The sequence below is a fragment of the Pangasianodon hypophthalmus genome, chromosome 23, assembly GCF_027358585.1.
Source record: "Pangasianodon hypophthalmus isolate fPanHyp1 chromosome 23, fPanHyp1.pri, whole genome shotgun sequence".
Classification (NCBI taxonomy): Eukaryota; Metazoa; Chordata; class Actinopteri; order Siluriformes; family Pangasiidae; genus Pangasianodon; species Pangasianodon hypophthalmus.
In genome coordinates this window covers 2829733-2854680 of record NC_069732.1, presented here as the reverse complement: position 1 = coordinate 2854680, position 24948 = coordinate 2829733, and the positions used below count along the sequence as shown (strand labels likewise).

At 41.3% G+C, this 24948-nt stretch overlaps 1 protein-coding gene across 9 annotated transcripts in view; it reads right to left on the bottom strand.

The window, feature by feature from the left end:
- Positions 1-24948, bottom strand: part of tanc2a (tetratricopeptide repeat, ankyrin repeat and coiled-coil containing 2a) — a 139526-nt gene that overhangs the window by 18503 nt on the left and 96075 nt on the right. For 7 of the 9 annotated variants that reach the window (XM_053228572.1, XM_053228573.1, XM_053228571.1 and 4 more), the window contains 11 exons: positions 17587-17735; positions 14399-14576; positions 13785-14030; positions 9174-9299; positions 8960-8995; positions 6953-7231; positions 6278-6405; positions 5056-5287; positions 4141-4310; positions 3425-3703; positions 2814-3145 (listed from right to left, as the gene is read on the bottom strand). In XM_053228572.1, coding sequence (XP_053084547.1) covers positions 2814-3145; positions 3425-3703; positions 4141-4310; positions 5056-5287; positions 6278-6405; positions 6953-7231; positions 8960-8995; positions 9174-9299; positions 13785-14030; positions 14399-14576; positions 17587-17735 — 2155 coding nt within the window. The remainder of the gene's footprint in view (positions 1-2813; positions 3146-3424; positions 3704-4140; positions 4311-5055; positions 5288-6277; positions 6406-6952; positions 7232-8959; positions 8996-9173; positions 9300-13784; positions 14031-14398; positions 14577-17586; positions 17736-24948) is intronic. The other 2 variants (XM_053228575.1, XM_026946102.3) reach the window with 1 other exon arrangement.

The following is a 24948-nucleotide window of genomic DNA, read 5'->3' as shown; positions in this document are numbered from 1 at the left end:
AATTTTATTAAAATAATTAAATAAACTCACTACTTTGTTTAAATAAATGAATATATAGTATGTTAAATATATGTAATTAAAGTGTAGTTTTTAATACTATGCATAAGCACAATTTTACTAATAACAGACAATCAATCAAACAAACAAATAATACCCTAGGAATTAATTATACTGTAAATAAAAAAAATATAAGAATAAAAAGGGGTTAAATTAAATGAATAGTATATTAAATGTATGTAATTAATTATGTGTATCTTTAAAAGCTAAGCATAAGCAAAATGACACAATTAAATGAAATATATTAAAAGGAATAAATAAACAGTATATTAAATACAATATTTATTATATTAGAAACCGTGCAACTCTTCGCTGTGCTCGAGAGAACAAGCAATTAAGCGTATTTTTCAATTGTATTCATTATTTTGTTTACACTTAGGATGTAAAGATACACTTAATTAATTAACTATTCTATTAATAAATTTTTAAAAAATTAACCTGATCAATAAAGCTGATATCTGATATCAACTGTAGCTATGCTAATTAATATTGCAGTCAGTAAGTATCGTGATAATGAATTATGATTAATTGCGCTGCCCAAAATCAATGCCTACCTAAAGAGAATATTATCATATACATGCATTTGTTAAAGGCGTGTTAAAGGAATCATCCTCTTTTTAAATTGAAAAAACCTAGAAGTCGTTTACATCCTTGGTTTAATGATGAAACTAGAGCGATTAGACAGAAATGGAGAAAAGCGGAAAGGAAGTGGAAGAGGGATAAATTACAAATATCATATGATCGCATTAAAGAGTGTATGATTCAATATCAAAAAACTGTTAAGATTATAAAGGCGAATTATTTCTCTGATCTCATTGCTAAAAACGCTCATAGTACAAAAATATTATTTAATACTATTAATAGTGTGCTAAATCCTATGTCTAATTTATATCCTGATCCGTCTCCTATGGCCTGTGAAAACTTTCTTAAGTTTTTTACTGACAAGATTGATGTTATAAGATCATGTATTGTTCCTTCCTCTTTGGACTTCCCTCAGTCCACATCAATTCCTACATATTTATATGAATTTACTCCAGTGTCTCACAGTTACCTGGTGCAAATTATTCATAAAATGAAGCCCACTTTTTGTTCATGGGATGTTGTTCCTCCTCGTCTTTTATTAGAGACACTCGACATTATTAGTCCTAGTTTATTGTCTATAATTAATAGCAATTTTAATAGTCCCATTTTATTTTAAGCATGCCACTGTGCAGCCGCTACTCAAAAAACCAAATCTTGATCCAACAGTTTTAAATAATTACCGTCCCATCTCTAAATTACCGTTTTTATCAAAAGTCTTGGAGAAGGTTGTGTTTAATCAGCTTTCTTCTTTTCTACAGGAAAATGGTAATTTCGATAAATATCAGTCTGGTTTCAGACCTCAACACAGTACAGAATCTGCATTGCTAAAATTATTAAACGACTTATTGTTGATTGTCGATTCCGGCAACTGTGCTGTTTTAATTTTGCTGGATCTTAGTGCGGCATTTGACACTCTTGATCACGGCATTCTTTTAAATCGCTTAGAGCAAATTGGGATACAAGGTCATGCTTTAAATTGGTTTGTATCTTATTTAAATGATCGAACCTTCTCGGTAGAGACTGGCAAATATTCATCATCTTGTGCGCCAGTTTTGTATGGGGTTCCACAGGACTCAATTCTGGGTCCTGTTTTATTTTCTTTATACATGCTTCCTTTGTATGCTATATTCAAGAAGCACAATGTCTCATACCACTGTTACGCAGATGATACTCAGTGTTATGTTCCCTTGCATCCAAAGGATGTCTCCAGTTTACAGTGTCTGTCTGATTGTCTGAGAGATGTTAAACAGTGGATGTCTGCCAACTTCCTCCAGTTAAATAAGTCTAAGACTGAGGTCTTAATTTTTGGCTCCCCTGCTTTTACAGAGGTTGTGGCCAGTAAACTGGGACCTCTATCTGGTAATCTTCATTCACATGTTAGAAATTTAGGCATTACTTTTGACTCTGCTTTGACTTTTGACAAACAGATCAATGCTGTGGTTAGAAGTTGTTTTTATCAGCTAAAGAATATTGCAAAGATGAAGTCATTCTTAACATTAAGAGACATGGAGTCTGTAATACATGCTTTTATTTCATCCAGATTAGATTATTGTAATGTATTGTACTTGGGTGTTTCACAGTCTCTATTGTCACGTCTTCAACTTGTTCAAAACGCTGCTGCTAGATTGTTAACTGGAACAAGGAAGAGGGAACATATTTCACCAGTGGTGATCTCTCTCCACTGGCTCCCAGTTAAATATCGTATCCATTTTAAAACATTGTTGTTTGTTTATAAGGGTTTGCATGGACTGGCTCCTCCATATATCTCCGATCTCCGTCTGTTCCACTGTAACGCCTCCAGGGAACTTCGATCAACTAATAGTCTTCAGTTGACTGTTCCAAGGTCACGCTTGAAATCAAAAGGAGATCGTGCCTTTTTAGTGGCCGCTCCACAGCTCTGGAATAATTTGCCCCCCTATATAAGAACTGCACCAACATGTGCTGATTTTAAGTCTCTTCTTAAAACTTATTTATTTACTGTTGCATATGGTCATAAGTAAGCGCAGTGGCATAACTGTAGTGTACTATCTGTTGCTGTGTTCTATGTTTACTTTTGTATTTTTGGTATATGCTTAAATTTTGTACAGCACTTTGGCCAACAGCTGTTGTTTTTAAATGTGCTTTATAAATAAATATGACTGACTGACTGACTGACTGACTCTTTGACCTCTGACCTGGGGTCACAGAGGAACTTGGTCTTCTCTCCATCCTCTCTCCAGATGAGCCACTCTCTGAAGGAGGCGTGGACAAACATGCGCGTGCCGTCTCTCCTCTTCATGAGGAAGGGTGCGAGGAGCTCAGCGCGCTGCTGGAAGTCGTCCCAGTGGAGCGCCATGCCACGTACGACCCCAGCGTTCACCGCCCCCAGCGCCTGCTCGTCCGTCAGCGGGTGCAGAGACGCCACGGCCACGTTGAGCAGCGGCAGCACTCGCTCAAACGATGACTGCGTGGGGAAACGCATGTTCAGCAGCAGCAGGTACACCTCGGCCAGGCTCACCGGCACCACCTGAGCAAAAAAAAAACCCACCGATAAACACCAGGAAATATACAGATACTACAAATATAGATCTCTGCTAACTATACTAACCTCACGCCAGTATCTCAGGCTATGCTAGGCTTTGCTAACATGCTAAAATTTAAGGCTAGTTCCTTTCTGGTTACGCTAATTTCATAACATATTACCCTTGAATCAGCTAACCACATTCTAGGCTATGCTAACAGGTAGTCTAGCCCATTGGTCCATGCTAACCCTATGCTGCCCTGACAGGAGGAGTTCTGTGCTGACCTTGTAGCTGGAGCTCTTTAGGACCAGGTAGCCCTTTTCAATCAGGTCGAGCGTGAGCTTCAGGTATAGGTACGAGCCGCGGCTCAGGCCTTTCAGGTGAGCGCTGAGTTTGGCGAAGGCGGCGTTGTCCAGCTTCCCGTTCAGTGCCACATTGTTCTGGATCTCCTGGCTGGAGTGCAGGCGGTGCAGGATGTAACCCTGCAGGTCCGAGTCGATGGCGTCGCTCTCATCCAGACGGTCCAGAGATATCCGGTGGAACGGCAGCGGCCGAGTGACATCCTAACAGAGAAGGGTGGAGTGGGATTGGGGGTTGGGTAAATGTTTTGTGGTTAGTCATGCTAACTTCATGCTAGTCTGTAGTAACTTCATGCCAAGCCAGGCTAACCTGTAGGTAGCTAGCATTACTTAGTTACTTACTAAGCTCACAACGATCTATGCTAACATCATGCTAGACTATACTAACTTCATGTCAGTCTATGCTAACATGCTAAAACCATCAAGTAACTTAAGACCATGGAAAGTAATGAGGTTATTAGTTATGCTAACATCATGTCAGTCTATGCTAAGTTCACTTCAGGTGATTCTAACATGCCAAAATCACTTGAGGTTTCTTTCCCTTGTCATTGTCTCTGGAAGCTTTTTTTGCGCTCTCTCTCTCTCTCTCTCTCTCTCTCTCTCTCTCTCTCTCTGTGTGTGTGTGTGAATTATACACACACCTGTAGCGAGGTCCTGACCGTCACCACCAGTTTGAGCCATGGAGGGAAACGCTCGATGGTTTTACACAGGAAGGACACGATCGTGTCGCCGTAATCCGGTTTGTGGAACTCGGCTTCGTTCAGGCCGTCAATCAGGATGATCAGATCTTCGTCGCATGCCACCTTACGCTCTGAAACAGGACCACGATAAATAACATTTACTGCACTAGATTGACTTACACAACTTACGAATAGATCAGGAGAAATGTTTAACATTTTATTAAGAGACGTGCTTGACTAATTTACACAACAGCCAATAGCGTTCGAGATACACCACAACGCCCCCGAATCTAAACAAACTTGATCACAGCTTATATTATGCTAATATTACCTAGTCTTATGCCAGTCTATGGAACCTCACACTAATCTATGCTAACATTGCTACAGTCTGTGCTTAGGACAGTAGAAAATGATTAGCGTTAATGGTTAGTTTTATGCTAACAAGGTACCAGCCTACTAGCTAGGCCATGCTAACATGCTAAAACAATCAACTTAAGACTGTAGAACTACTATTATCATTCCAAACTTTGCTAACCTCACACCAGTCTGTGCTGACCTCATGCTAGCCTATGCTAACCTCATGCCACATCTAGCTTGCTAGCTAGATGTGATTTTGCCACACAGTGAATGTCACGCTCTGATCAAGTTGTTTTAGCTGGATTTAGTCTGTAAATTCACTCGTGCAGTCACTGACACTGTAGAGGTACTGAATGACTCAGCAATTATTTGCCCACTGATGATAGCATGAACAGAGATCGGTCGAGTGAAGACACGACAATGAGACTCGTGTTTGTGAAATGCTGAGATTGATGCTGTAGCATAATTTTATTATATATTTACAGTGCAGCGTGTGTGTGTGTGTGTATGTATACACACCCCTGTGCAGCGCGTGCAGCGGTTCGAGCAGGCCGCGGCTGAAGGCCGTGATTGGTTCCTGGACGCAGGAGCGCAGGCTGAGCAGGCTCTGTAGGTGCGGCTGTCGCAGCAGCAGCTCTCTGTACGCCTGCAGCTGAGGAGCTCGACACAGCAACGCCGCAATGTTGTGTACGAACTCCGGCACCAGACACGTGTAGGCGTTATCCGCCTGGCAGTAGTGATACGCCACCACCTGCACACACACACGCACACGCACACACACACACACACACATACAGGAGCACATTGAATTACCAAAAACAAATCCAAGTAGTGAATTAAAGTGTGATATATAAGATAAGAGTAAGATATTCCTTTATTTGTCCCGCAGTGGGGAAATTGCATTTAGCAACAGCAGGGGTACAGTACAGAAAGAGTATGCACACAAGAACAACATAGATTAAAAACTATTCTAATATATATATCTTACACACATTACGATAATAATATGTGCTGGATCAAGTGCTATTCTTGACTCTTGGCAATATACTTGACTCTTATAGATCCCTTTAGTGTTTGTAAACAAAAAGAGATGCCTTATTTAGGAATCAGACTGACATGATCTAAAATGTTATCCACTTATTATTACAGATTTATCTAAATTATATCTTAGTAATATTATTTTCATAAAATTCTTACTTATTATCCTCTATTGGGTTTATATCCGATAATCGGCTTTAAGCTATTGAAAATGCTTTTAATCATTTTAAACCTTATTAACACACACACACTCATGTTTACTCAGTTTTACTTTAAGCTCATATCACATTTTGAGCAGTTGTTCAGCATTCCTCATCATGAAAGCATCAGTATTATAGTTGAGTTTCAGTTTCATTTTGACTCGTACTGTAGCTATTGAGGACAATTATTGCGTGCAAAAATCTCATTATCATGAGTTATTGTTTCTTTCCTCTACTGTGCACATGACGGCATTTACGCAATTGTTGTCTGTAATCCACCTGCAACACGCAAACCAGTCTCTGTATTTTGGATCTTATTTCATTTTAAATCAGCGCCTGAGAGTTATGATTATTATACGCTATGATTACTGTAGGCCGAGCATGAAGGTCATGGACCACATGCATTATGACGTAATGTCCTGAGAGCATTCTGGCTTGCCAGATGTGTTTATATGTGCAGGAACATCTGGATAAAAATGGTCTCAGAGATGCGTGGAGCTGACCTGAGATGCGAGTCTCCTGAGCGCCTCCTCCTGCCGTCTCCTCATCTCAGGTGTCCCGGGGCAACTGCTGCCTCCAACCAGCGTCCCATGAGCCGACTGGGGCTGACTGAGGGGCAGTGTGTCTCCATCTGAGAGAGAGAGAGAAAGAATGAGAAAAAGACAAACAGAGAGAGAGACAATGAGAAGAGAGAGACAGACATAGTGTGATGGACAGACAGACAGAGGGACAATGATAAAGTGAGACAGTCAGAAGTACAGAGACAGAGAGAGACAGAAAATGTGTGTGAGAGAGAAAATGAGAAAGAAACAGAAGAAGAAAGAGAAAGTGAGGGACACAGAGAGAAAATATAGATATATATAGAGAGAGAGACAGGCACAGATAAGGATGACAGAAAGATGGACAGAGAAAGAGACAGTTGGACAATGAGAGAGAGACAGACAGAGGTACAGAGAGAAAGAGAGAGAAAGAAAGAGACAGAGAGGAAGAAGCGGTGGCAGACAGACAGAGAGAATGAGAATGAGACAGACAGAAAGAGATAGAGAGACAAAAGAGAGTGACAGGGAAAGAGAGAGAGACAAACAGAAAGAGAGACAGATGGTGTATAGGTTGTGTTGTTTTTCTATGTTAAAATTATGATGAATGATACCCTCACACACACACACACACACACTCACGTTTGGGCGAGGCGTGCGGACTCTCTGAGGCGATCTGTCTCATGCGGTTGCCGTGGCAGCTCAGAGCCACCAGTCGTGAGATGATGGCGGTTTTGCCGAAACCCACGTTGCCCACGATGACCACGCCCCGACTGGTGGCTTCACCGCTGCGCAGCTGAGCGTCCACTTCCTGGAACAGCCACTCCCGTCCCGTAAACACAGAGTCAGGCGTCACACTCGGCACCTCGAACAGCAGCGGCTTCAGGGCGATGTCCGGTGCGCGGTACGGTGCGAACCGCACTGCATCATGGGAAATATGCGTAAGGTAGGACACTGCTTATTGAGATTAGACTGGATCCAATGAGCTCTGGATTCAATGCATGTATATCTGCATGCGTTATACTACATCATATATATTTACATTTTGTTTATTCCACAGTGCTGTTGAATTCTGCATTCTGATTGGTCAGAAGGTGTTGATTAATTTTCTAGAACAGCAGCTTTCACAGTAGTGCAGCTGTAAATCACTGATTTATATTAATGCAATACGTTATCGTTTCTATAGTAACAGCTCATTCGCAGGGACTCGGACGGCAGACGCTCCACTTAAACAGACTGTGTATTCGTTGATATGGTGAACTTTTCTCTATGTAGATGTTTATGTATTCATGGAAGGAGTCTCCAGTGTCAGTGTTTTGTAACCGTCAGAGGTATAGCTGTAACTTTAAGGTTACCGACATCTTCAGGACAGAGGAGTTTACGCTTCTACGGATTTTTTTTTTGTCTTATTAACTTTAAGAGAGAGAAAAAAGAGACACTGGTGAGTGAACGTCTTTTTATAGCTGCTACAACGTAAGCGAGAACAGGAACTAATTTGTTTCACAACATTAAATGAAACTAAAAATGAATTAAAAACATGACGAGTCATTCTTTAGTAAATAAAAATTTCTAATCATTGGCAACACAGCACTAGAACAGCATGACATGGAGTGTTATGTATCATCCCCATAGAATTTCTGGTCCACGGTACATACCAAAAGTTATTATTTTTTCTGTAAATACACATCAATCTTTAAAAGCGACTATAATATGATTATGATTGAAATCTGTCACGGTGACAGGAAGTTTAATCCATGCCACTTTAACATAAATTATACACACTAATTCCTAGTGACATTTTATTTATTATCTTTTGTTTTTGTTGCACACTGTTCTTGTTTTGCAGTTGTGTTACTTTGTTTCGTCTCTTATTTAGCACTCTGGTGCCAGACATGCAACATTTTCTCTACAAAAATAGACTCAGGTGCTGAGTAACTAGGCTTCACCACTAGAGGGCAGTTGAAGGCTAGTTGGAGGGACAGGATGGCAGCGTGTGGCTTACGCAAGCCTGCGCTGTGCTGTGAAATGCCACACGTCTGATCTGAGGCTGCCTCACAACAAAGATGGCCTGAAAATAGTGAAAACGGAAACAGCACGCGGCTGTCGCCTCGTGGTTGCTATGGTTGCAGAAAAAAGCATGCAAAGGAAAGGTTTCTATGGAGTCAGTGTGTGAGATCCTCACATCACTGAATGAACAAATATCATGGTCATCGTTATGCGCATACCATCAATCGTGTTATATTAATCTTGAGAAAATTCCACCTAATGTATATTAATCGTTATCATTCATTACTGAAATCTTTAGCATTTTTATGACAAAATGTTAGAACGATAACATCCTTGGTGCAGTCATCCTCATATTTTTATCTCTAACGCAGATAACAGAAGGCGTTATTAGCAGCCAGACAGATTGTAAGTCTTCTATAAATTTCTAGATACAAATTAAAGATTGTTGCACTGATTTTATTTATTTATTTATTTATTTTTGAATATTAAAGCTGCATCTTTAATACAGAAAATTCACTTTTCAAGTCAACTGTAATGATGAGGATTATTATAGATATTATTATAGATTAGAAGAGACACATATGGAGTGTTTATTAGCGTGTGTTAGTAAGTGGATGTGAGCAGGAGCAGAGCAGCACTTACATGAGTTAGACTGCCAGGCAGGGATGCTAGTGCAGGCTATTAGCACAGGACAGCAGAGAGAGAGAGAGAGAGAGAGAGAGAGAGAGAGAGAGAGAGAGAGTGTTGGGCTGAGGGTCAGTGGTTCATATGCAGGATGAAGGACAAACAACATGGACAATGAAGGGAAGCAATGAATGTGTGAATGGGCAGGGAAGCTGCACACACACACACACACCTCTTAGGTCATTCCCGGATCGTCCGGCGCCGGAGTTCTGGCGTGGCATTCGCAGGGACGTCCGCAACGGAGCCTGGCGCTGCTCATCCAGGTACGCCAAGTCCTCCAGGTGAGCAGAACTCGTAGCTGAGACACACAGGCACACACACAGACACACACAGACACACACACACAGATATTTAACGATGTTCATACATTTTGATAAAAATTAATACAATACAAAACTTCCATTTGACTTGAATTGGTGCTACAGAATGAATGCTGCATTCTACTAAAACTCTTCAGTCAGTATTTTCGACTTCTGACTAGGAATGCCACAAAAAAACAAAAAAAATGCTTGCTCAACACGAAAGTCCTACTTGGAAAATGCAACACGTGGCAAGTCAGCAGATTTACTTGTTTACTTGTTACATGCTTGAGGTTAGTCGGACAGAGAAAATGTGATGAGGGTGTTTAAAATGTGACAATCACGTGAAGCGAAGACTTCAGAATCAGCTTGTTTCTTTTAAAAATATTATTTTGTTAAATAAGATTGTGCTGTTTTCCAAAATGGGTGCTATCTTGTGTGTGTGTGTGTGTGTGTGTGTGTGTGTGTACACACACTGCCTACAGTGCAATCTGTAGGCAGTGTGTGTATTTACTGCAGTATATTTCACATGAAGGAGAGCGTGAAGGTGAGAGTGGAGATAAAATCTCTCCTCACTGCTGCATCATGCTCACTGCTGTAACATCAGCACCACAGCCTCACTCAGATTAAACACTGTGTGTACAACAGTGTGGGCGTCAAGTCACTTAACCTCACATCCAAGTCAAGTCCAAGTCAAGTCTGAAGTCCTTATAGTGCTACTCAAGTCCAGTCCAAGTCAAGTTTAAATGTCACTATGCTGCTAATCAAGTCAAGGTCAAGTCAAATGCATGTCCAAGTACAAGTCGAGTCCAGTTTCCCTATGGTGCTACTCAATTCCAGTCCAAAGTCTATATGCAGCTACTCAAATGGAGTCCAAGTCAGGTACAAGTACAAATCAAGTGCAAAGTCCCTATACTGCTATTCACGTAAAGTCCAAGTTGAGTTCAAGTCAGCTCCAAGCCAAGTCAAAAGTCAGTATGCTGTTAGCCAAATCAAGTCTAAAGCCCCTATACTGCTACTCAAATAGAGCTCAAATCAAGTCCATAGCCCCTGTGCTGCTAATCAAGTTGAGTCCAAGTCAAGTCCAAAGTCCCTACATTGGGGGAAGGACATAGTGAGGGGATGCGTTGCTGCCACTATTAATTCCATGATTTTAACTCAGGACTCAGTGAATTATAGTAGGCGATGATAGCTTACACTGAGGAAAAATATTTTAATATCGGAAAAGTAATTATTTATGACTGTTTACACACATAAGAGACTCATCCGAAACAGTTCACTGACTTACATTCACTAGATTATGGACTTATGGAGTTTATCATTTAAAAATCATGTTTAAAAGCATAGAATAGAACTGTGACACACTTGAAATCCTGCATCGTATTGCAGTAGGACAACGTCCAAACCATGTAGTCGAGGGGGGCAAAGCAAGCAAATCTGACACTGATGTGAGCTACAGTTACAATCAACTCAGTTTCGGCTTTTTGTTTTCGCTCACTGCATGTGTGTTTCACACAATCACAAAACACTGTAAAGCTACACGTCATTGTAAATCAGGCACAATTAATCACAGGTAAAGAGACACACCGAGTCTGAGGCTAAGCCAAGGGTTAGTTCGAGAAGATCAGGGCTGATAAACAGCACTGCACGCTACACTAACATGATGATGTCAGAGCGCTCTCGAGTTTCAGCTAGCGCAGAGAGAGAGAGAGAGAGAGAGAGAGAGAGAGAGGTGAAGTGATGCGGAGCAACACATACAGGCATGTAACTGTAGAAGGTGTTATGTGAAAGCCTGGCTTCAGTTTCCTCCAGAATGCCTGAAGTGCAACATTCACTCTCTTTCGCTCTTACCAGGGCTCAGAAATTCTTATGAAAAGCTTCAACACACTTCAGTTAATTAACAAAATTAGCAAAGCACAAATCTAAAAATGTTCTATACCTCAACCCTGCGTTCACGGTGGCAGCATTTTCGTTCACTCACACTCCCCAAATGGCTATATGCTGATCGCTGCTGGGATTTCTTGACATTTGGGTTGTCATGACTTGCAACAGCTGGTTGCTATGTTTCCAAAGGCAGTGTCACACGAGTCATCTTCTTCTTTTCCTCCTCTGAGGAAATGTGTGCCGTGCTTTGTTTATCTAGCAACAATCACTAACCCAGCTTTGACCCGCACACAGTTAAAACAGCAAAAATTCACTTGGTGATTTAAATACTTTTAGAGACGGTTTTAAGATTCTTTTAAGGTTATTACTTGTCACATTGTACGAGATGATCCCAGTAAAATCTTAGCTAAATTCTATAACAGACTGTGTGTTCTTCATGTTAGGTGATGAAGATATGATAAAGATCCTCTAATGATAGGCCTACGATTAAAGAAAGCTGCTACGTGATACGAAATTCTGCTTACGTCATCAATCAGTGTGATCGAAAAAACTGCACAGTGTAAGACTAACTAGCTTAACTTAACGCTCTGTTACAGTGTTAATCACAAATCAAATTCACCAATGATTCCACCAAATTCAGACACATCCCTCCCAGTGGCATTTTCAAATTTTACGTCCTGGTATATCTAAAACATTAATCGCAACAATATGAATAAGTATCTGATAGGAACCGAAGAAAAAAAAGATGGATGTTGCTCTAGTATTGGAAAGTGAATCACACTTCACTCCCAGTGGTAGTCACCATATTGCTTCTTTTCCCAGTTTTGTGTAATTTAGCCCCTTCTTCTTTGTCACAACTGCCTCTAACTGTAAAAGCAAAAGCATTTGCAAAGAGAAAAGGAAAAGAGAAATAAAACGCATGTGGTACATGAGACCATTAAATATAAAGGAGCTTAGCATGCTAGTGAAACATGCAATGAACTGGTTTGGGTACGTTTTGTAACACAGCATGCCTAGCATGTTTGTCGGCGGAGTTCACCCAGCTGCCATGTGACGATACAGCAAGTGACACCGCCACACAATGTCCCTTCACTCAGAAATTACGCCATCTTGTTCGTCAATGCCAAAGTCATCTCCTCATGAGATATGCTGAGGCCCTGATACAACAAGGCCACTGATTTCAACAAGACACACTGACACATGCAGCACACGATCTGTACGCAGCAAGCGCTCCTCATTCATTTCGCAGCTCATTTCACAGGAACGAGAGCATGAAGGTGAGGGTGGGGATAAAGCCACACTCGCTGCTGTAGGATCAGCACCTCCACCTCACACTCAGATTACATGTTGTGTCTGTGGGTCCATCTAATCCAGTTTCTTATCTTTCGTTCACTCTCTAATTCTCACCTACTCATCCCTCGTCCTGCACACTGTGATACCTTCACACCTGCTTGACTACTGGCAGCCATCTTCACTCCTAATCCTAAAGCCTAGTGTATACTACAGAAATGTCAAAATCTCAGAATCACTGTGCTGCTCACACTAAACCTCTTTTATCACTGGCAATCTGTGATTTTTGTGCACGTTGCGGTGTACACACTACACATGAGAACACAGACAAGGCACATACACACACCTTCTTTCACCTGAGAGATATCCAGTGAAGCACATCCGATCCCAAATCCTTCTTTATCACCAACAAAAATGCATAAACTGCCTATAGTATCTGCGCTATTTTGTACAGGAACAAGAAAAAAGAAAAATAAAGGAAAAACTTGGAAGAAAGACTGGTTGTGGAGACCCAGGTAGTGAGGACTGTCTGTTCTGCAAAGAGAACTGGAGGTACAGTGAAAATAAACATAGCTATTTTTATGCTGTGTGCTACCACGAACGATGTTGTGTTTTTTTTAACTTTTGCTATTCTCAAGGATTTGTTATAAAAGCAATTGTGCTTACATTTTGCCCTCGCCCTCTTACACAAATAGTTGGATGATAAACTGGATTCAGGGATCTGCTGCGCATGACAGCAGATGAATTTGATTTGAACTCTCATTGGTTGCTGCTCATTGTTTTTGCTGTAGTTGCTGCTTGTAGTAGAGGGGTTCACACTACGCAAGTTGTTGGTCACAGTAGGTCACACATCTGCCAACCTACTTTAACCTCAATATTAACCAAACCGTCTGGGTACCCCTAAAGAGGGTTCCTGCAAAGGGAATTTTCTTATTCAAACCAAATCTGTACCAACAATTGTACAAGAATAAAGATATCTGTACCAAAATAAAGGTTTAGTTTGTAATTTTTAAAAATAATTCTATAACTATAATAAGCTTAATTTAAAAAAAAATATGATTCACAATATGCAGTGCAGTGGATTTCCGGAAATTAGCTCAGCCCATATCCTGAGAGCTGATCAGAGCTGATCAGTCTTGCCCTTTTTTCCCTAAAACTACCCTTTCAACATTTACAATGAATTAAAGAAAAACAGAAAACGTGCCCCATATCCTAGAAAATCTAATCCTTGAGTTACTCCCACAAATGTGATCTTATAAAACATGCAGTGAACCAAAGCAAACTTGTAACAGATCCTTCAGATCACTCACCGGCCACAGAGTTTGGGCGGGGCATGAGGTAGAGGGGGATGGAGTGGGCGGAGTGGGAGGCGGAGTGCTCTAGGCTTCTCTCTGGGATTTTGTTGAGGCTGTATGTGGAGGCGGCCATGTTCTCGTCCACGCGGTACAGGAAGGAGTCGCCGCCTGAAGATTTCCCTGTCTGCCGCAGTTTGAGGCGTGAGCCATCGCTGTGCTTCCCGCCCCGATCCGCATTCTCCGAGTAACTAGTCAGTGTGGCTAACAGAGAGAAAATGGACAGAAGAAAAGAATTAAACTCAAGCTTGTCTCTGTCGCCAAAATCACCGCTCCATGTCATGCATGTACATAGATAATCACGATAAACAAACGATCATCTGTTGCTTTGCTGCTCATTAGTATGACCGACAAGTCTTCCCTATCACAAAACATCTACCAAGCTATTAAAACAAAGGCTAAGTGCTTCTTTCTGAGCTAGCTGGAGATTGCTAACTGCTGTATTCGGTATGTATTAGCTTACAGACACTTACAGTTCCCTCGTATTGTCTGTAAGCTAAAAGGAGAGACGTCCTTCCCCACGTTGATAAGAAGTTAGAACAGATATGGGATGCTTGGAGCATGTGACTCACCGATGATGCCACTGTCTCTGCTCTCCAGCGTGGAGGTGGGGCTCGTGATGGAGCCGTAGGCACCGGCGCTGCCTGGACCACCAGCGGGAAGGGTGGAGCAGGGGCTGCCAGGAGGGGGAGACGCTGAGCTGCTGGCCAGGCTGGAACATGGACTGATTCTCTGAGTCATGGAGACAGCCTGAGGACGAGACAGGAGCAAACGAGTGAGCTGATGAGATGCTGGTACATCACTGTGTTTGTTTTATGCTCTCTGGGAAGCAAATTCTCAACATCATTATTCACAACCAAGAGGTCATTTTCAGTTTATCTTTGCTTCTGATTTCTGACCTGCTGAATTTTGAAAAGCATAGTGCCTGTCTATAGTGCATTTTTGCGTAAGACTGGGATTTTTCCTCTCCATCGACAGCCAGCACTCGCGGCGTACCTCAGGGCTCTATCATGGTTCCTGTTTAGTTTTCAATTTACAGGCTGCCTCTATGGAAAGTACAACATTTCTGACCAGCTGTCCACAGACACAGCTATACACTTGTACATTAAGCTGAAATGTGACGAAAATATCTCTCTGCACCACATTTTTGATTGATTTCAAATGCATAGGATTTAAAAATGACAAGACAGAAGGTTATAAATTTGGTCTTCCTGATTGGACCAGAGCTCTAGGTGATCATTTAAAGCCTTTTGAGCCCTAAGGTCCATTCTACAGCCTCAAATGTGGGTCTTTTGATTGTAAATATTTTTATGAGTATCATCTCTCTCTCTCTCTCTTACATTTTTTTTCCTACTTTTGGTTGTAAATAATTTATTTTTAAGGTGTCATCAAATTTTATCTTTTTTTATACCATTTTTAAGTGCAACATGTTTGTGTTACCAATAGTTGTTAGCAAACTACAAACCTCCATACATATTGTGTACCACAGAAATGTTTTTACGTATCGTAATACGATATTTCTGGTCATATCACTCAGCCCTACACACAAAAACAAATAAAGTTAGCACTGAGGAAGCACTTTTAATTTGAACGGAACTTTCTGGAGGTCGGGATGTGTGTGTGTGTGTGTGTGTGTGTAAGTACACACTCTGTTTCCACTTTAATGATGCTTAATGGCGTTTGATCACAGCACTGTAACACACCTGAGGCATGACCTCAGCCATGTAGTTCAAACAGATGTGGTGTGAGGTTAAAGCAGAGTCATTTCCAAACGCGCACACACACATACACACACACACACACGCACACACACGCGCACACACACATACAGAAGTGAATTTGTGCTGACAAGCCTGAAACGCTCTACAGTCATCCCATCTTTATGCTGAGAGCAGCACACTTCTGCAGAAAGCTCCCTCTTTATATGGCCTCGATGGATTTTTCCACTGCGACTCAAATGCATGTAATGAAATCCGTCGACATTCACTTTAAAGAAATGCGAGCGACGCGAAGATGGAGCGATTAGCATATTCATCTTTAGAGCGACAAAATCTGCTATGTCCATCTACAAAATGAGGATGTTTTGCTCTGAGAGAGAGAGAGAGAGAGAGAGAGAGAGAGAAAACAGAGAACAGAGGGAGAGAGAAAGAGAACAGAGACAGCGAGAGAGAGGAAAATGTGTGTAGGAGAGAGAGCAATATGGAAAGAAAGAGAGAGAGAAACAGAAAAAAGAGAGAGAGAGAAAGAGAGAGAGAGGGGGTGAGGAAGTTCAGCGAGTTCATATACATCTCTCTCTGGACAAATTCTCGAGTCTGTATTAATGATGACTTCATACAGTAGGCCGTCTTCACTCCTTCATACAGGAGCAGGACACTAAAACCTGAAACCCCGAGCGAGAGCGAGAGCGAGAGCGAGAGCCAGACCAGCACGGAGGAAGCGGCCTCAGAAACCAATTTTACACACAACTTCTCAACAGTCTGTTTTTATATCCGCTGTGTTAACAGGAGAGAAACTGACCACTCCATCATGGGGAAGAGTGTAACAGAAATCCAAGAGCTTCTTAGGAATCCGACTCCGATTCAGGACTCTGAATCGGTCCAGACGTACAAATTTGATTTACGACTCAGAGCCTCGACTCTGATTTGATTCAAAACTGCAATCTGAAGTGAATATCGACTCTATTTACACCTCTTAACAGAAGCTGTGATTCAAGACTCTGACTCGTGACTCGCGACTCCAAACAGAAGTGAATCCAAGCACTGACTCTCACTCCTACTGTATTTACACCCTGAAGTTGATTATTTTCCTATAACAACAATAACACAGAGCTGATGTTTTTAGAAAATTAATCAACACCTTCAGACCAATCAGAATCCAGAATTCAACAGTGCTCTGGTGTAATGACACACATTCTACATTCCCCACATCCTACACTCTGATCCTAGATCAGATCCCGGAGCCCAGCTGCAGCCCACTGGGGTGTGTGTGTGTGTGTGTGTGTGTGTGTGTGTGTGTGTGTGTGTGTGTGTCTGGAAGCTGACCCACATTCTCGGCTGTCTAAACGTTCCTGCTGCAGCCACACCGGCTCCAGAATCCCGACCCCATCATCGGGAATGTAACGCAAACCTTCAGACGTTTACCAGAGGAATAAAACACAGCCCGGATTTCGAGTCAGCGGAAAATCTCATTTACACAATATTCCCTTTTACCTCAGATGTAGTCGATCATCCAGGACATGTTTGGTGTCCAATACAGTGAACTGTATAGTCAGTGTGATAGATTTAACAAGTGAATATGTCTGTGTGTTGACTGATCTAACGCTAATACTTTTATGTACAGTATAACTGATTTAAAGTTTAGAGGCACAGCTTTGTTTGCTACTGATGCTGTGAGCGGCCATGTTGATTTGATGTCACTTGCTGAACTCGCGGTTAAGGAGACCATCCCGAGTTTAAGAGTAGGAATTCCAAGTTGAGCGGGGCATTTTCTTTGTTTTTTTCTAGCCATAGGTCGGAAATTACGAGTTATGAACTTTAGTCAAATGCAGCATAACATACAGCGAGCTAGTTAGCCTGTAAAGTGCATTACTACAGATTAAAGGAAATAAATGTAGCACATTTTGTTTACTGACATTTTGTCCTGGCTACTGATTTGTCCACTTCTGATTTTTGTAAATTAGCATGAAAAGTCCTTCTCTGAGCGATAGATTGGGTTTGAGATTGGTGCCATTACCTGCGCTTTGTGTGTGTGTGTGAAATACCTGACTTTCTTCTGGTTCCTCAAAGCCGTATGCGGCTCTGTCGGACCCCTCGGCCATTTTGTCCCCAAGCAGGAACCCGAGTCGCGTCATCAGGGTATTAGCAGCCTCGTCCACTGACGGAGGGGGACCCAGATCCTGATTGTCTTCTCCTACACACACACACACACACACTTCCTATTAGCACTAAACACATTATCAGCAACTATAAGAGACTGTGATAAATTTTGTAATAAAAAAAAATATATATTTCCTCTAGCGGTATCTGTAGCTCCGCCCCAATCCGTGATGTAATCGAATGTATTTGGGTCATTTATTCCATATAAGTACCCTACAACTTTTTGTAATTGTCGCCGCCTCCAAACACAAACAGTGCCAAATTCACAAAAGTGAACTTTAACTCCGCAAATCTGCAAACCTTAGAAAAGTAAGACAAAAGGACGGTCAGTGATAGCGGTGATGTCATACGATGATGTCATGTGATAGGCTAGTCAAATCTTAACTTGTTGACCCGGGGACTCCAGTCACTCCAGTCACGCGCTCCTTACTTTCCCTAAACATAAACTTCAAAATATTTCCAAACACCTTCCCATAATCATGTAGGTGTGGCAGTTGTTTTTGGAAAAACATACAGTGCTCAGGTGTCTCAGTCACACCATACACACACACACACACACACACACACACACACACACACACACACACACACACACACAGAGCTCAGAAAAGCAGCAGGACTAAGCACTCTGCAGCCTGGAGGAGACAGGATCTCTCAGGGTGGTGGAGATTACCCACAGTGAGAAGAGCTTTCTGAGGATGAGGGTTTTTTCCAGCACTCAGTCTCCTGCTGAAACAGGCGGAGCAGAAAAGAAACAGCTCCGCCCAAAAGTAACAACCCACGACACGAGACAAGGAGGTGGAGGATGAAAGGAGAAGAAGAAGGAGAGGAGATCAGAGAGGTGTTCAAAACCTGCTCCAAATAATGTGGACATGTACACACGGTGACTAGAGCACTGAGGACCAAACCATAAACCAAATAACTTAGATAGATAGATAGATAGATAGATAGATAGATAGATAGATAGATAGATAGATAGATAGACAGATAGATAGATAGATAGATAGATAGATGAAGGAATGGACTGAAAGTTAGATAGATAGAGACAGACAGATCAACAAACAGACTTGACAAATGTTTTACCATTTTCATTATTATTCTTATCTTCTCTTCTTATTTTCTCTCTCTCTCTCTCTCTATATATATATATATATATATATATATATATATATATACATATATATACATATATATACACACACACACACAAACACTCGCACACACACGCAATTCTTCCAGAAAAAAACTGCTAATTATTAACGTTCGCTCTTTCGCTTCACTATTTTCTAAATGCCGCCTGTTGCTTGCAATTGCAATAAAACAAATGACCTATAAACAGTTGTTTATTTCACTGAACCACTACATTCCCCTAAAAATCACATGACCGCTGGACCACCGAAGAAACCAGCGTGGCAACAATGCGCTGTGGCGTTGTTCCCACTTTTAAAGTGTTACATGGGGAAAAAATCAGTTCCACACACTAACCAGTTTTTAAATGTTTTTTTTTTTAAATCCCAGTGTACCAGATTGTAAACTTTCAGCAGCACATAAGCTTCAGTAACTAATCAGATAAAGTATGAAATCCTGATAAAAGCCTTAATATAAACTTAAATACTCAATAGAAAGCTGTGATGTGCAGCTGCACTACTGACAGAGCTGCTGTTATAGGAAATCAATCAACGCCTTCTGACCAATCACAATCCAGAATTCAAAAGAAAAATATCTTGGCTGAAAACAAATGAGTCCTTTTTATTTCTTCACCTCTCCCTCTTCTTTTCTCTTCTCTTCCACTCAGCCTTTCGGGGATCACTCTGTGTTGCGTTCGCTTTCCGCTGAATTTATGGACGTATAAACCAGACCAGACTAACGCAGACTGTCGTCATGGCAACTATCAGCGAGTTAGCTTAGGAATGTGATGAAGAAGGGCGGGTGCGTATGTGTGTGTGTGTGTGTGTGTGTGTTGGCATCTCTCTCTCTTCCTCTCCTCTCCATCTGGCTGTCTCTCTCTCTTTTACCTTAAAATAGCTTCACAAACGTACAAAACGTGTAGAAAAGAAGTCATTCGTATAAAACAGTAATAATAGTAATAATAATGTTTAAATACTGATAGTTAAATACTTGTGCGATGATCAGACGTGTTACTGAGTGTGTGCAGATATTGTGCCTGGTTTAGTGCACAGACACAACACTTCAAATCTCAAACTCTAGCTGAGAAACTGAGTTTTTAGTTATTAACTATAACTTAGTAATTAGTTGAATGCTACAGTGCCCCCCAGTGGCCACATATTAATTTGAACTGACTTTATTTATAATACCGCCAGGTCATTTAGACAAACATTTCATAATAGCAGATTTCATATATTATGAATACAGAAAAGTAGGCGGAGCTTAATGTTCATAATCGCAGCTTTAGCTACGTTTCATTCTGGGTCAGCTGCCGTATCCTACGCTCATGCTAGCAAGCGACAAATTGACATTCCATCACTCTTTTTCTATGTACGTGCGTGACACATAGCGCCACATAGGTCTAAAGCAACAACGTGACATTTAAACGAAGATTTTTTACGCTGTTTTCAAATTGGGTATGATACAACAAATCCAAACAATTGGCTCGCACGACTGACGCACAAAAATAAATAAAGAAACGCTCATAACCGTGGTTTCCTCTCCTTGTCCTGTCAAATACAACCTCTTATTAAATGCGCATGAAGAAAAACGAAGCTTGGAAAGAAGAGATGGTTGATGCCTCTTTTGAGTGAACGTAGCTTGTACAGTTAGCTTGCTTTGCTAATCTAATCTGAGAACGAAGTAAAACAAACAACAGATTTTCACACTGATTAGTGTGTTATTTAATTTTTTTCGTTTAGCTTTAGAAGATACTACCATTTCTCTTTGGAACTAAAAAAAATGGCTGCACAGGCCACGCCCCCACAAGAGACAGACTACAAACACCATGAAAACAATGTAATCATAAGGTCAGTGGTAACATTGTTTAAAGTTTCCCATCTCAACAGACCTTACAGACAAACCTTTCGGTATCTGTAATCTGCATGCTGGTGTTTGTTCGCTACAGCTCACAAAACTCTGCTCTGCAGCTCCCCCTATAGGCCGACTGAGTAGCAGTTTCAATCCTGTGAGACATACTGTTATTTTTTCCTATACGGTTCATTTCAGAGCAACATTACAATAATTAAACAAACGGATTTCCAAGTTTCTGTGTGCTAGGGGTTACTACAGGTCAGTATGGTTGGGAAGGAAAGAAACTTTCTGTCTCTTTCCTTTATTTACTCTATCTTTCTTTCTCCGTCTCTCTCTCTCTCTCTCTCTCTCTCTACTCCAGTCTTTCCCCATCTGTCTGGCTCTGTGTCACATATGACAGTATGTAATTACCTCTAGATCCCACTAATGACAGCGGGATGAATATAAACGTCTGGAAAATTTTCTTTAGAATAGCTTTAAAAAAAAAAACCCACACTGTCATGTGTTTAAAATAAAGCGTGTCATTAAACGTCCTCAGGTTGCTGGACAGAGGGAAACGAACCGAGCCGAGACAATGGCTTTGTGTGTGGGGTGAACACACAGAGACACACACACACACACACCATGATACAGCAGGCAAACACGGAGACACACAGATGAGACAATTACACAGAACACAGAGGGTGGAGACGCGGGCGTGTGCATGTGTGCGAGAGCAGAACAAAAAAGAAAAAAACAAGGGCTGTAATTTGCTACAGGTTAAGAATGCACGCGCACACACACACACACACACACACACACTCACACACACTGTTTGAACACTACTGATTTCAGTTTCAATTTTAACTGAGTTGACTTCACCAAAGTCAACTTTACCGAGACAAACAAGTCAGCTTTATCGAGTCAAATGCACCAGTTTTACAAAGGCAACAGCCTCGGGGCAAAACCTGAGTCAGCTTCGCTGAGTTAGCAAACAAACTAGCTTCAAGTCAAATGAATTAAGTTTACTGATTCAAATTACTGAATCCGCCCCACTGAGTCAACGTTATTGAGCCAACTTTAGTGAGACAAACAAACCAGCTTTATCAAATCAAGTGAACAAAGTTTACTGAGTCAAATTACCAAATCAGATCCACGGAGTCAATTTCAGTTACACAAATCAGCTTTATCAAATCAGCTGAATCAATTTCACTATGTCAAGTTCATTGGGGAAAAAAAAGAGTCAACTGATTCAGCTCCACTGAGCCAACTACAGTTTCAGCGCCACAGACTCAACTTTATTAATAAAATTAAAAATCCAAATTATTGAATCAGCTTTATCATGTCAACTGAATCACTTTTACAGAGTCAACTTCGTCGAGTCAGCATCAGTGCCAACTGAATGGGCTCATCTGAGTCAGCTTCAAAGAGACAAACAAATCAGCTTTATCTGGTTAAGTGGATCAATTATACTGAGTCAAATTTATTGGTTCAGCTTGATTGTGACAACTGAATCCGTGCCACTGAATTAATATTACTGAGTCACCTCCAGTGTGCCAAACAAATCAAGTCAAGTGAATCAGCTCCACTGAGTCAACTATACTGAGTCAGCTACAGCGTGACAACTGAATCAGCTCCACTGAGTCAAATATTTTACTGAGTCAACTTAATCAAAGTTAGCTTCACTGTGACAACTACATCAGACTCACTGATTCTTCTGAATTAACTTCAGTTAGAAAAGCAAATCTGTTTTATTAAGTCAAGTGAATCAATATTACTGAGTAAAATTCACTGAGTCAGCTTCAGCGTAAACTGAAATCAGCTCCACTGAGTCAACTTAACTGAGGTCACCTACAGTGTGACAACCGAATCCACACCACTGAGTCAACATCACTGCGTCAACTGGATCAGCTTCACTGATTCAGAGTCGGCGTCAACTTGGTTATTTCCACTGATTCTGATTCTCATAAAAATAAGCTCCAATGATTCAACTGAGTCAGCTTTTGTGACTTAACTGAGGCATTTTCACTGACTCCTCCTATTCCGATCCACCAGCAAAGCTTGCTAAGTCACGTGACCCCCGTGTACTCAGTGCTCCCCTGGGAGTTCCTCGGGGCATGCCTCTTTAACTTGTCCACATAACAACAACAATGTAAACTACTTCCTGTTTGTTCGTCTCTCGGGAATCGGAGCTGTAAGATGTTTGTGTTTTCTCGAGGAGAGCACTGTGGGGGTGCAGACCTCACACTCATCCTTCATGCTGCCGTTAGACAAGCCACAGGAACTGCGTCAGGGTGATCTGTACACGACCGAAGATTTGCCTTTTAGCAACGCATGCATGTTTCTGTGCTTTGAGGGAGTGAAGGAGGGATTGGCGGCTGAGGAGTTGACCACATGTGCGGAGAAAAGTGCTGAGGCTGCGCAGAATATGAAACCCAGAAAGAGAAAGACAAGAAGCGTGGTGGTGTGTTTTAATAGCAACATTCCTCCCAGAGGTTTGCGTAGTGTTCAATCAAACAGTTCAATCATCATTCCTCAGCACTGACACACGATTTCCAGAGATTTCTCGACTGTAAGGATTTTATTGTACGATTATTATACAAATCAGTAAACATAAAACCTGGAACAATTCACACCACACTGTGAATCCTTTTTAATCCAGGCCGTATGGTTATACTTACATTCCCAGGGGTGGAATTTTTGTCAGGAAAGAATTCTTGATAAATCCTAGATCATTTAAAACTACTTAATTCTAGTTTACTTCACTCCTAAAGATGATTTCAAATACAAATTACAAATCAAAAAATGGAAAAGGTTCAAATCTATCAGTCACCCATCCTCACCCAACACCTATGCATTCCATTTCCGTCATTTCGTTTTCAGGAAAATTGATCAGCAGTTTTATCCAGGTTGATATCTTTCTTCATTTCGTTAGTTACAAGAGGTACAATTTAACATAGCCAGTCTGCCTACTGGAATGTTTTGGGAGGAACCTGGAAAACCTTTAGGAAACCCACACGGAAACAGGGAAAATGTACAGAATTCCGCACAGACAGTAACCTGAGCTCGGGATCGGCACGAGGATTTAATCATTACTTTTAACCTTTGCACATGTTCAAATCCATACCACAACTGCGAATTAGTGCATGCTAAGCCTCGGACACACTAATCCCTGTTCTGGAGAATCCACGCTGATGATGTTATATAGTCGAAAAGTCCTAAGGATCAGAGAATCTAACTGGAACCAGATCTTAGCTAGTAAATTGTTGCGGCCGCATCGTAGTCTCTTGGACCAATTTCCTGATCCGAATTGAATCCTTTTTTTCTTTACACCCCTAATGAAGGGATTATGATACAATTTCCTGTTTGCAGGTCAGTGGCTGTCGCTGTTGGAGGTCGGGACAGTTCATCTGCACCATGAGCTGTATGTAAACAGCTGCAGATGATCAGAGGTTAGCTAAGACTGGTGTTGATGGAGTGGGTAAGTGGGAGAAGGGAGGGGGAAGAAAAAAACAAAGGAGTGAGAAATAAAGAAAGAAAGAAGAAAAAAAGACCTCAGTACAAACCCAAAAATAAAGTTTAGGAGCTGGTTTGAGTTAGCATGGCGAGGACAGGAGCATGATGAGAGGGTGCCTGTCACCAAAAGAAAAAAAGCTGCAAGATGGAGCAACTAACCGGTGGTTTAGAAAAAAAGAGAGGGCACTGAGAGGAGAAAAGAGCAACAATAAAGCTCTGACAAACACGCCAAACAACATCTTGGCTCTTTGAACAGGAATTAGAGAGAGACGGAGAGACAGACAGAAAATGTGGCTTTGTTATTGGGTTCTTTTTAAAACCATATAATGCCGCGCATTCGAGCTTCCTTCAGACTCGCCGATGAAGGGACTTTCCAAGATTTCAGACGGCGGCACAAATTGAAACCTGCCATAATGAATTGTCCAAGTGCAAAAGCATAATCAGATCTTTTCTAACTAACTGGCCACACGTTCGGGTCGCTGTTTATTTGGGTTTATTATCCGTCAGCTTGCCATTTCAACGGCTACACTCTGCCTGACTCACGGCCTGACTCAAGCAGATCTAAACACATCCAGATGAGTTTGGTTTATTAAAAAACTTAAGAGGAGCAGGTCTGAAAATGTCACTTTAACCAAAGTTACACTTATGCAGAGGAAGAGAAATGAAGCCAAGACTCTTTCAAGGCCACAACGCCTGGTACCAATCAGAGACTATACACTCTGTCCCTCTTCCTGTCACCGTTGGAATCATTACCACTGCAAATCTTCTTAATT